The sequence below is a fragment of the Microcaecilia unicolor genome, chromosome 9 (assembly GCF_901765095.1).
Source record: "Microcaecilia unicolor chromosome 9, aMicUni1.1, whole genome shotgun sequence".
Lineage (NCBI taxonomy): Eukaryota > Metazoa > Chordata > Amphibia > Gymnophiona > Siphonopidae > Microcaecilia > Microcaecilia unicolor.
This window is the reverse complement of record NC_044039.1, coordinates 22,916,643-22,929,548: the sequence shown is the minus strand read 5'-3', so window position 1 is coordinate 22,929,548 and position 12,906 is coordinate 22,916,643. Positions and strand designations below refer to the sequence as shown.

General features: G+C 46.8%; 1 protein-coding gene across 1 annotated transcript in view; it reads left to right on the top strand.

Moving 5' to 3' along the window:
• FGD6 (FYVE, RhoGEF and PH domain containing 6) overlaps positions 1-12,906 on the top strand; it is a 170,444-nt gene that overhangs the window by 99,772 nt on the left and 57,766 nt on the right. Inside the window, exons 4-5 of the mRNA XM_030214964.1 lie at positions 779-846; positions 1,033-1,063. Of these exons, the coding sequence (XP_030070824.1) occupies positions 779-846; positions 1,033-1,063 (99 nt within the window). The remainder of the gene's footprint in view (positions 1-778; positions 847-1,032; positions 1,064-12,906) is intronic.

The following is a 12,906-nucleotide window of genomic DNA, read 5'->3' as shown; positions in this document are numbered from 1 at the left end:
GTCCCCTAAGCTTCAGCCCATGCCTGGCAGAGCCTGGGTTCAAGTGAACACTTGGGCCTGAGTGCTAGTTGACAGGAAATAAGATAACCTATTTGCATTTAGCAACTCCTTTCAGTGCTCTAAAAAGAGGGATGGGAGCCAGTTCTAAGTCAAGGAAGGTCCACAGAAAAGTTTTTGCATAAATAGGAGCGAGAGCTTGTCGAAATATAAATGCAGCCGTTTGCTCTTGGTTTCCATAAACAGCAGATTTACTGGGCCAGACATCTGCGCTGGCTGTTTGTACCATTATTCATGTGTGTGTTCATGTAAACACGCCAAAAAAAGCAGGTCTCTCTCTCACCTTGTGGGTACAGATGATTTCTGAACACACCTTATTCTGTAACTGAAACTGGCAGTTAAGTGATTGGGCCGCTCTGTGCGTTTATGTATATATAGATCTATCAGTCTGACGAAATCTTGGGCTGTTGACAGCTGCAGCAGCCAGAGGCACTACCCAGGGCGGTCAGACTGCAAAGACTGGCTCATGTGGGCTGAAGGAGTTTGCTCCTGCTTCTCGCTTCTAATTTGGTTCAGCGTGCAGTGTTGCACAGGGGGGGAGAGGGGAGGGCAGGGGACTGTGAGAAGACTTGGGGTTTGGGCCACCCGTTGCCTGAGGAGAAATGTGACATGCTCCTGAGTCGGAAGATTGTAAGTGTGACTGCAGGAGCAGAGAGAGCAGATATTGTGTGCACTGGGTACTGGTCGAGCACAACTTGTAACCCTGTTGTTCTGTCCACAGAGCAGAGGTGCTGGGAAGAAAACAAAGGCTTACCACATCGCCAAGGAGATCATGAGCTCGGAGAAAGTGTAGGTATCGATTGCGATTTTGAAAAGTTTTATTCAGCTTTGATGTAGTTTCTGTTGTAGGCTCCAGACATTTTTTTTTTTTTGGGGGGGGGGGGGGGGGGGGAATGGTGATAAGGATAGATTAAAGTATGTGTTTGTGTTTTCATCACCAGTGAAATTAACTTTTGCTTTGCTTTTGCCCAACAGGTTTGTAGATGTCCTTAAGCTGTTGCACATTGTAAGTATTTTGGAGACCCGTTTTTCCTCCTCTTTAATTTTCCGGTATTATGCGTTAGTTGTTGGTAACATATGTGACCGTCTCTGGGGAAAAAGATGACTACAGTAGCAGATCCAAAATGTTGAGAATGGCCAATCTTTATTTTTGTTATATTTGTACCCCGCGCTTTCCCGCTCATGGCAGGCTCAATGCGGCTTACATGGGGCAATGGAGGGTTAAGTGACTTGCCCAGAGTCACAAGGAGCTGCCTGTGCCTGAAGTGGGAATCGAACTCAGTTCCCCAGGACCAAAGTCCACCACCCTAACCACTAGGCGACTCCTCCACTAGCAACATTCCATGTAGAAGCCTGCCTTTGCAGCCGCGCAGGCTTCTGTTTCTGTGAGTCTGACGTCCTGCTAATTTTTACTATAATATTCATGAGAGAGATTTGCATGCACTGCCTCCACTGCATGTAAATCTGTGTCATGAATATTCATTATGGATATCCTGAAAACCTGACTGGCTGGGGTGCCTCCAGGACCCGGTTTGGGAACCACCGGACTTGGACATGAAATACTTCGGTTGTGATGAGAAGAAGGGGAGGTGTTTGTGCTTTCCTGGGTTCCCCCTCACCAGCAGCACAGCAGTTGATGGCTTGGAGTGGAGCAGTGAAAATTTGGGGCCGGAGCTGCTTGTTACCAGGAGAGAGGGAGGGAGCATCTCGATAACCTGAAGCAGACACTTGCTAGATGAGATGGAGCTGCCTAGGACACCACGGACCGAAGGCTTGGAAACGTTTGCAGCAGCAGAAGGTTTGGAAGTTGCTACTGCAAGTTGGAAGGGTGGGGAACGGAGAAGACAGAGGAGGTGCAGGGTTGGAAGGGCAGGAGACCCATTTATCACCTTCAGCTAATGCATGGTCCCAGACTTTATTGCTCATGGAGATCTGAAGTGGTTATACTGAAGATGATCTGGCAAGCTGTTAACGCACTTGAGCAGAGTAAAATTCTGGAGGGTGCAGAGATGTCCCTAGGGGCCCTCAACGAGAAGTCTGCTAGTCTGGAAACCACTGTAATCCAAAGGAGGTAATGTTTATAAAGTCATTCCCATGTCTTTGTGATTACGGGTGTAGTAACTTCTTATAAAATACCGACTGGTGTGAAACTTCGCTGGTGGATGTGTTCAAGGATGGAGGTTGGACACCGCAAGGGTGGAATTAAGTGCGTGTGCACCTAGATAAGGATATAGGTAATGCATTTGATAAACCGCCTTTCTGAGGTACAACCAAACCGATTTACATATTATATACAAGAACGAAGTTATCCAACACCTGTATTGCCCAAGTGAAAAAATAACTGTTCCCTAAACTTTAACTGGTTGTACCCCCACTTTTAGCAACTATAATTGTAACGAAATGTTTCCTGTAATTTGATACGAGTCTTTGGTATTACTCTTGAGGAATGTTAGCCCACTTTTCTTTGCAGATCTGCTTTAATTCAGACACATTCGTGCGTGAACTGTTCGTTTCAGGTCCTGCCATAGCATCTCAGGATTTTGATTAGGCCAGTCCAAAACTTTAAATTTGTTTTTTTCCTCATCCGTTTAGATATAGACTTGTTTTTGTGTTTTGGATCATTGTCTTGCCGCATAACCCAATTACGCTTCAGCTCCCAGACAGATGATTGGACATTTTCGTTAAGAATTTTCTAGTGCAGTTACTTTTTCACATGGGTGTTGGATAACTCTTGTTCCTTAAATAAGTGAAGTAATAATGTAAACACTGTTGTGTTTACTCAGGTTCCCTTTGTCCACTGTTACATTTTACTGGAAGATCAGAAACCACTCAGTGCGACATATATATGCACGGATAGGGGAAATCAGGAGGGTGTGAACACTGTTTCACGTCACTGTGCTTAGCCTTTTTCTTTTATCTCTTTTAGATTAGGAATTAATGATACTGCTTCCTATTTATAAGTTAATCTCTCCTCCGTATTGATGACTCGATAGGTGTGTAGTATGTGGGGAGGAGTGGCCTAGTGGTTAGGGTGATGGACTTTGGTCCTGGGGAACTGAGTTCGATTCCCACTTCAGGCACAGGCAGCTCCTTGTGACTCTGGGCAAGTCACTTAACCCTCCATTGCCCCATGTAAGCCGCATTGAGCCTGCCATGAGTGGGAAAGCGCAGGGTACAAATGTAACAAAAATAAAATAGATACCATTGGAGATTCTACATGGAATGTTGCTACTATTGGAGATTCTACATGGAATGTTGCTATTCCACTAGCAACATTCCATGTAGAAGGCTGCGCGGCCACATTGGTGATCTGCAAGGGCCGACTTCTACATGGAATGTTGCTAGTGGAATAGCAACATTCCATGTAGAATCTCAAATAGTAGCAACAGTGGAGGAGTGGCCTAGTGGTTAGGGTGGTGGACTCTGGTCCTGGGGAACTGAGGAACTGAGTTCAATTCCCACTTCAGGCACAGGCAGCTCCTTGTGACTCTGGGCAAGTCACTTAACCCTCCATTGCCCCATGTAAGCCGCATTGAGCCTGCCATGAGTGGGAAAGCACGGGGTACAAATGTAACAAAAAAAAAACCCCGTCGTATGTTTTCTTTGTTTTGGAGAATATATTTGCTTAATGCTATCCTTATTTCATTGGAAATGTGTGTTGCAATTTAATTTTTATTATATTGAAAATTTTTACAATAGGCAAAGTATAGAAATGCAGGACAGTATCTGAACATATAGAGCGTAACAGTTGCAACAAAGTCCATAGGTTAACATTATTTAACCCCCTCCCCCCCCCCAATAGAACATGCCTCCCTCTCCCCTAGGAAGCCAATGCAAGAGTTCTAAAAAACATACTTGTAGTCTTGAACTAAACAGGGTCTGAGCAAATCCAGTTAAAGTGATTGGCATAGGGAAGTAGGGGATCAAGAAGGCTGAGCCACCCCAGACGACCGCCATGCATCATGAGTGTCCCAAATTTGATGAAAATTAACCAGGGTATCATTTTTGATTGTAGTAAGTGTAGTCGTCTGATGAGTGTGGTCCAGTTTGCAGAGTACTCTAGCCATAGTGGGTAAGCCAGATTGTTTCCAATAAGTCACTAGCGAAATCTTGCAAGCTGTAAAAAAACGCAGAGGCTAGCTTATGATATTCTAGCTGCTGTCCCACTGGTTGAACATGCAACAAGCAGTACCTGGCTATATGATAGATCTCATCTCCCTACCGCTTCGGAATACGTTCCGGCTCTCCCGTTCATATCTTACCCTTCACTATCCGAACTGCAATAGAGTCAAGCACAAGACTGTGTACGCTACCTCCACTGCAGTGCCCCATAGGGGGACCAGTGCACTACGAATGCTGACACAAGTCGGGAGATGGGCGTCCTTCTCTCAGGGTCGCCCAAATCGGTGTAACCGAAAGCCAATTTTGGGCGTCCTCAACTGCTTTCCGTCATGGGACGACCAAAGTTCACGGGGGCGTTTCGGCAGCGTAGCGAAAGCGGGATTGGGGCGTGCTTAAGAGATGGGCGTCCTTGGCCGATAATGGAAAAAAGAAGGGCGTCCCTGACGAGCACTTGGCCGACTTTACTTGGTTCATTTTTTTTCTTGCGACCAAGCCTCAAAAAGGTGCCTGAACTGACCAGATGACCACCGGAGGGAATCGGGGCTGACTTCCCCTTACTCCCCCAGTGGTCACCAACCCCCTCCCACCCTATAAAAAAAAAAAAAAATTTTTTTTTTTTGCCAGCCTCAAATGTCATACCCAGCTCCATGACAGCTGTATGCAGGTCGCTGGAGCAGTTTTAGTGGGTGCAGTGCACTTCAGGCAGGTGGACCCAGGCCCACCCCCCCCCCCCCCCACCTGTTACTCTTGTGGTGGTAAATGTGAGCCCTTCAAAACCCACCAGAAACCCACTGTACCCACATGTAGATGCCCCCCTTTACCCCTTAGTACTACTACTACTACTATTTAGCATTTCTGTAGCGCTACAAGGCATACGCAGCGCTGCACAAACATAGAAGAAAGACAGTCCCTGCTCAAAGAGCTATGTAATAAAAGTGAGCCAAGTATAGGACAATCAAGCCATTGTGACATCACTGATGAGGTTAGCTCTTATTGGTGGACTGAGGCATTATGACATCACACTATTAGCTCTGGTTACAAGAGACTACTACTTCTACTATTTAGCATTTCTATAGCGCTACAAGGCATACGCAGCGCTGCACAAACATAGAAGAAAGACAGTCCCTGCTCAAAGAGCTTACAATCTAATAGACAAAAAATAAAGTAAGCAAATCAAATCAATTATTGTGTACAGGAAGGAGAGGAGGGTAGGTGGAGGCAGGTGGTTACAAGTGGTTACGAGTCAAAAGCAATGTTAAAGAGGTGGGCTTTCAGTCTAGATTTAAAGGTGGCCAAGGATGGGGCAAGACGTAGGGGCTCAGGAAGTTTATTCCAGGCGTAGGGTGCAGCGAGACAGAAGGCGCAAAGTCTGGAGTTGGCAGTAGTGGAGAAGGGAACAGATAAGAAGGATTTATCCATGGAGCGGAGTGCACGGGAAGGGGTGTAGGGCTATGGTAGTGGTGTACAGTTGTGGGGAGTGGGTTTTTTTTTTGGGGGGGGGGGGGGGTTGGGGGGCTCAGCACACAAGGTAAGGGAGCAATTTCTGAAGTCCACTGCAGTGCCCCCTAGGGTGCCAGGTTGGTGTCCTGGCATGTCAGGAGGACCAGTGCATTACGAATGTTGGCTCCTCCCACGACCAAATGGCTTGGATTTGGCCGTTTCTGAGATGGGCATCCTCGGTTTCCATTATCGGTGAAAACCGGGGATGACCATTTCTAAGGTCAACCTAAATGTTGAGATTTGGGCGTCCCCAGCCCTATTATCAAAGCAAAAGATTGACGTCCATCTTGTTTCGATAATACGGGTTTCCCCGCCCCTTCACTGAGCTGTCCTGCGAGGATGGCCCCAGGAAAACTCGGGCGCCCCATTCAATTATGCCCCTCCACGCCTTTGCTGCAATCTAAAGGCATCGGTAGCATCCTGCTGTTATTTTCTGTTTTGCCATTTGGTAATATAAGTTAAAGTTAGCACGGAAAAGAGTCTGATCACAGAATTTCCACCGTTCTGTGGGTCTTGTACGAATCTTCACAGGACTTTTGGGCCGACGATCAGAAGCAAACACGAGCGCTAGAGCCAATAGCGCCATACTAGCGCCTGCGTTTGCTCCTGCCTGATGATCAGAGAGGGTGAGTGTGTGTAATAACGCACTTGCCTGCAAATGCATGCAAACAAGGGTCTCCCACATTCCTCCCTCATGATCAGCGGGCAGTGCACCAAACAAGGGCGCTGCTGCCGCTTCAAACCTTATGCTAGCTCGGAGGTGGCATTAGGGTTTGTTAGCAAGGGAGGAATGAGGGAGACCAACTGAAGAGGTTTGGCAGGTTCGGGATTTTCTCCTGGACCTGTCAAACCTGACCCCACCCCACCGTTTTGGGAGAGTGCCCGAAGAGGAGGGAGGGAGTGCTAGTCCCTCCCTCATCCAACTACTATGATTACAGAGAGGTAGGCTGCCGAGGGGAGGGGGCAGATAGATAGCGGTCCCACTGGACCACAGGGCGTTTTTGTGCGATGTGGGGAAGTGGTGGGAGGGGGAAGCTAGCGGTCCCACTGGACCACCAGGGTTTTTGTGCTTTGGGAGTGGGGAGGTCTTGTGTTTGTGGGGAGGGGTGGGGTTAGGTTTCTCAGGTCCCGTTTGACAGATCCGGGCTTTTGACAGCCTGGACCTGTCAAACAACTTCTGTGGGACGATTGTGCCTTGGGCCCAGGCACAATCCTCCCGCAGAAGTTACCCCTACGATCAGAGCTAACAGCACACACAAATTTACATTCTATTAGCTTTGATCACAGGGGCGTTATAGCCCTGCACTGTTCCGGCGCGGCTTTTAGAGCGCTGTTTGGAACAGCGCGGGGCTTCTGATCATCGGCCCATCTGTTTTTTAGGCGAGGGAAGGGGCTATTGTGTTTCAACGTGGGGCTGGTAGTTTTCAAACGTCTAGTTAGCAGAGGTTAAAAAGCTTTTTTGCTTCTGTAGATTGATTCAGCAGTTGTCCCCTCTCTTTTTTTTTTTTTTTTTTTACATTCTGAACCGATGGATCAGCCTTGATGGAGGAAAGTTAGATTATTTTTCCTGTTTATGCAACATAGACATCCTCCTCCAGCACAGGAAACCAGAAACGACTGACCACCTGCTTTTTAATGCTGTTGCCTTTTAACTTCCTCCTGCATTGATGTTTTTAGACACAGTGTTTTTAAAGGTAACAGCCACACTCCTTTTCAACATTGTGCTGGGAGGTGGAGGGGGTGGTGAATTGTATTAAATACAATTTAAAGAATATTTTATGTTAAGTGGAAAATATGGTGTTGAAACTGGTGAAAAGCATACAAGTGTCCAAATTTAGCTTTTAAATATATTGTTGCAATTGCATTTAGAGTGCACTAAAAGTACTTTATCTAGTACTGAGTTGTGTTGCATTTTAATCTTGAATGGAGGAGTATCGGGCTTTGCATTGTCTCGGGGATAATTGAATAATTCTCAGCTGTCCCTTTGTCAGCCCAGTTTGTGAAAGATCTTTTTCTCAAACATATTACCCATATCTTTTGGCATAGTGAACACCAGTTTATCTCGAGGAATTATCCCCACTGCTTGGAATGAAACGATGACTCCCTCCACCCCTGTTCTAAAAAATAAATAAAGACCTAGGTCTGGCAAGTTTATCAGTCTGCCCTCTACTGGTAGTACTGCAACATTACCGCTAGGAGTCATGGCTGTCATTTTGGAACCTAGGTCTGGCAAGTTTAGCAGTCTGCCCTCTACTGGTAGTACTGCAACATTGCCGCTAGGAGTCATGGCTGTCATTTTGGAACCTAGGGCCGCCGTGAACAGGAATGACTGGAGATTGCTCCTGCTAAGACTACCAGGGACACCAGTAAGAGTTGAGAAAAGGGGGGATCATGGAGTTTGACAAGGAAAGCCATTGAGGGGTTCTTAATGTGAAAGCGGCCTTTTGGATGGGGGGGAGGTGACTGATATCAGGAGGGCGAGACAATTGGGGGTTCTTGGTTGGGGTGTGTATGGAGAAGAAATTTTAAACAGTTGCTTCCATGCACATGTGGGGTAAGCTTCAGGGCTTTTTTTCCCTCCGTATGCTGCTGTTCAAAATTGCTGTTCTTGCTGGGTATGTGCAGACATCAACATACAGTCTTGCATGGCCTTATCTGTATTTTACAAGAGGCGTTGCAAAACAGTGGGAGAATTTTCCATGTCAAAACCTTGGAAGTCTCAATTTTCGCTTTCCATGTTTTATCTAAAACTAGTAAGAAATGCCCGTTTCAAAAGGGAAGGAAACGGGCGCTAGCAAGGCCATCCCCCATCCTCCCTCGCTGTTGCAGACTGTGCCGTCCCTCCATTCCCCCCCCCCTTCCGCGACCCAGTCGACCCCCCCTTGTCGGCAAAAACCGTCCCCCACTGCCGTCCAGTACCTGTGCTGACGGGGGACCCCAACCCCCGTCAGCCGAAGTCCTGTGCTCGCCTTCGCGGCATTGCTTCTTCAATGATTTTGTGTTCAAGTTCCTCTGCGTGCGTCTGAGAAAATTCCTTGTGTGTGTCCAGGGAGGGGTTATTTCCATTGGACTTAGCACCCCCAATAATTTTGAAAAGTTGGCTCCTATGAGCACAGGTAGTGGACGGCGGCAGGGGACGGTGTTCACAGAGAAGGGGGGTCGACAGGGTTGTGGAAGGGGGGTCCGTTGGTGTTTCGTCGACTGTCAGTGCTCCGCCCTCATCGTCATCACATAGTGACGCGAGAGCAGGGCAACACTCATGGGCAAAGGGGCTATCTCGGATGCAACTTCCGGTGGTGGCTTCATTTAGAACGTTGGGGTTGCAAATTATGTGCGGATGGGGTGTGGCTGAGGGCGGGTCTATGACTGACAGTGAGTGTGAGTGAGAGTGAGTGTTGCTGACAGCCTAGCCTACCAACCCTGCAGGGCTTCAGTGTTTCCCTCCCACAGAGTGAGCTTCAGAATGTTCCAGGTGAGAATTATTTATATAGATTGGGCTTGTAGTCCAAGGTGCTGGATATAAATGTAATGTGGTCACTTGCACCGCTGCTATACATTTAATTTACGCCTGTTATTCAGCAGTCCTCAAACCATACATATAGCTTATCTGGATAGGAACTGAATGTGACCACTATCCAACTAATTTTTGTGGTCTACCCTCCTACCACCCTTTTACCCTGTGGGTAGCTTCAGACCAGACTACATAGATTTTTGGCCCAGTTCTATTCATATAGCAGATAAAAATCTATGGATAGGGAAGTTATATGTTCATCTAGTGGTTAGGGTGGTGGACTCTGGTCCTGGGGAACTGAGGAACTGAGTTTGATTCCCACTTCAGGCACAGGCAGCTCCTTGTGACTCTGGGCAAGTCACTTAACCCTCCATTACCCCATGTAAGCCGCATGAGTGGGAAAGCGCAGGGTACAAATGTAACAAAAATAAAATAGATACTATTGGAGATTCTACATAGAATGTTGCTACTATTGGAGATTCTACATGGAATGTTGCTACTATTGGAGATTCTACATGGATTGTTGCTATTCCACTAACAACATTCCATGTAGAAGGCTGCGCAGGCTTCTGTTTCTGTGAGTCTGACTCACAGAAGCAGAAGCCTGCACGACCACATTGGTGATCTCAAATAGTAGCAACAGTGGAGGAGTGGCGTGGTGGACTTTGGTCCTGAGGAACTGAGTTCGATTCCCGCACAGGCAGCTCCTTGTGACTCTGGGCAAATCACTTAACCCTCCATTGCTCCAGGTACAAATAAGTACCTGTATACAAATATGTAAGCCGCATTGAGCCTGCCATGAGTGGGAAAGCGCAGGGTACAAATGTAACAAAAATAAAATAGATACTATTGGAGATTCTACATAGAATGTTGCTACTATTGGAGATTCTACATGGAATGTTGCTACTATTGGAGATTCTACATGGAATGTTGCTATTCCACTAACAACATTCCATGTAGAAGGCTGCGCAGGCTTCTGTTTCTGTGAGTCTGACTCACAGAAGCAGAAGCCTGCACGACCACATTGGTGATCTCAAATAGTAGCAACAGTGGAGGAGTGGCCTAGTGGTTAGGGTGGTGGACTTTGGTCCTGAGGAACTGAGTTCGATTCCCGCACAGGCAGCTCCTTGTGACTCTGGGCAAGTCACTTAACCCTCCATTGCTCCAGGTACAAATAAGTACCTGTATACAAATATGTAAGCCGCATTGAGCCTGCCATGAGTGGGAAAGTGCGGGGTACAAATGTATCAACAAAAACAAATAAATAAATAAAATGTGTTCACTGGCTGCTGTCGCAAGAGCTTTTTCTTGGACACCGCTGTCGTGATTTTTACTACAGCCTCTGGTGATTGCTCCCAATGCAGTTTAAAGGTTCATTGCCAATAATAAAAGGGGGCTGCACGAAATGCGAGGGACAGCAGAGTGTTTAGCTTTTACTGTGGTCCAGGTTGCATTTGACCATAGTTTATTATACTGACTGGTTATAGATTTTAGAAGGAAAGGTACAAGGAGGGTCTGTGGGAGGAAACATTATTGGGGTGGGGGGTATCGGTATTCAGCCCAAATCGGTCAGCAGGTTTTAAGCCGCTTACGGCTTCGTGTTGAACTGGGTCCAGATAGTGCAGGGCCACGTCCAGGTATTGAATGTCCGGGTTACAGCGGTCACTCTGAGGCTAGCTGCTTACTGGCCGGTAAAGGATAAAGTTAGGATAGGCCAGTGGCGCTCCTAGCGTGGATGGCACCCGGGGCAGATCGCCGCTGGGGGGGGGGGGGCGTGCCGCGGCGCGCGCCTGTGGGCTCCGACTTCGCAAACTTTGCTCGTTCGCTGCAGCTCCCTCTGCCCCGGAACAGGAAGTAACTATGGGACACCTCAAGTGTCCCATAGTCTTTGTACTTTTTGAAAGAGTAAAAAATCAATTCGCTTTTACCCGTTCTATACTACTCAGGGTTTTTTTTTTTTTTGTTACATTTGTACCCCGCGCTTTCCCACTCATGGCAGGCTCAATGCGGCTTACATGGGGCAATGGAGGGTTAAGTGACTTGCCCAGAGTCACAAGGAGCTGCCTGTGCCGGAAGTGGAAATCGAACTCAGTTCCCAAGGACCAAAGTCCACCACCCTAACCACTAGGCCACTCCTCCACTGTTGCTACTATTTGAGATTCTACATGGAATGTTGCTATTCCACTAGCAACATTCCATGTAGAAGTCGGCCCTTGCAGATCACCAATGTGGCCGCACAGGCTTCTGCTTTTTTGAGTCTCACATCCTGCACATACATACGTGCAGGATGTCAGACTCACAGAAACAGAAGCCTGCTCAGCCTTCTACATGGAATGTTGCTAGTGGAATAGCAACATTCCATGTAGAATCTCCAATAGTAGCAACCTTCCATGTAGAATCTCCAATAGTATCTATTTTATTTTTGTTACATTTGTACCCTGCGCTTTCCCACTCATGGCAGGCTCAATGCGGCTTACGTGGGACAATGGAGGGTTAAGTGACTTGCCCAGAGTCACAAGGAGCTGCCTGTGCCTGAAGTGGGAATCGATCTCAGTTCCTCAGTTCCCCAGGACCAAAGTCCACCACCCTAACCGCTAGGCCACTCCTCCACTTTTTGTAAACCATAATCATATTCCCCCTCAGCCGTCTCTTTTCCAATCTGAAGAGCTTTAACCTCTTTAGCCTTTCCTTGTTTCAGAGGAGTTCCATCCCTTTTATCATAAGTCTGAGTCCTGTCCAGGCTGTGATCAGACACTGCCTATGTGTTCACCCACCTGTAAAATATGTGCATGTTTTATGCAAAGCTTTCTAATCATTTGCACGCACGATCAGTGTGTAAATGTTAGCCCCTACTTTTAAAATTACTCCTGTGATACAACAGGATGGGGTTGTCAGAAGTCCAGGACTGGCCTAAGATATCTGTGCAAAGAAGAAAGTAGAGGATAACACAGTTTCTTCCACGTGGGGAGTGTTGATCAACAGCCTTTTTGTTAAGGCACTTAAAAAGGAGCCAACAGAGGCCTTGCTTCTGCGGATCTGCCCGCCTGCCTCAGGGGTCAGGCAACACACTCTGAATGATAACGCAACAATGATTTTGCTACTGAGAGAAAAACATGTGATTTATACTAAATGGAACCCGCCGATTCCAAATATGAACTCCGAATTTGCCTGACAACGTCTAGATTTTAAGTTATACAAGCAAAGCCTATTCACTTATAATATTAATGCTTAGGATGCATTTGTGCTAGTAGTGCAGAACTTCCTTGGGAACAGATGAGCTGAAAACTATGCTGAACTAGTAGACAACATGCTTAAAGCATATGAACAACTTGGCTGCCGAATGTCATTGAAAATGCATTTCTTACATTCCCATCTTGACTTTTTCCCACCCAATTTGGGACACGTAAGTGACGAACATGGAGAGAGGTTCCATAAAGACATTTCTACAATGGAGAACAGATATCAAGGCCGCTGGAATCCCAACATGATGGGGGACTACTGCTGGTTTTTGCAACGGGAAAATATGAGCGGTCACAAACGCAAAAGCAGATGCCTGAAGCACTTTTAACAGTACTGGGCCTTGCTGAAGTAAGACTTTTAAACTGGAATACGAGACTTTTTTGAAATTTTGTTATTCCATTACATTTTCATATACTGTTTACTACGAAAACTTTGATGTAGATCAGGTAATTGTTGGAGTAAAAACTCGTTCTGTA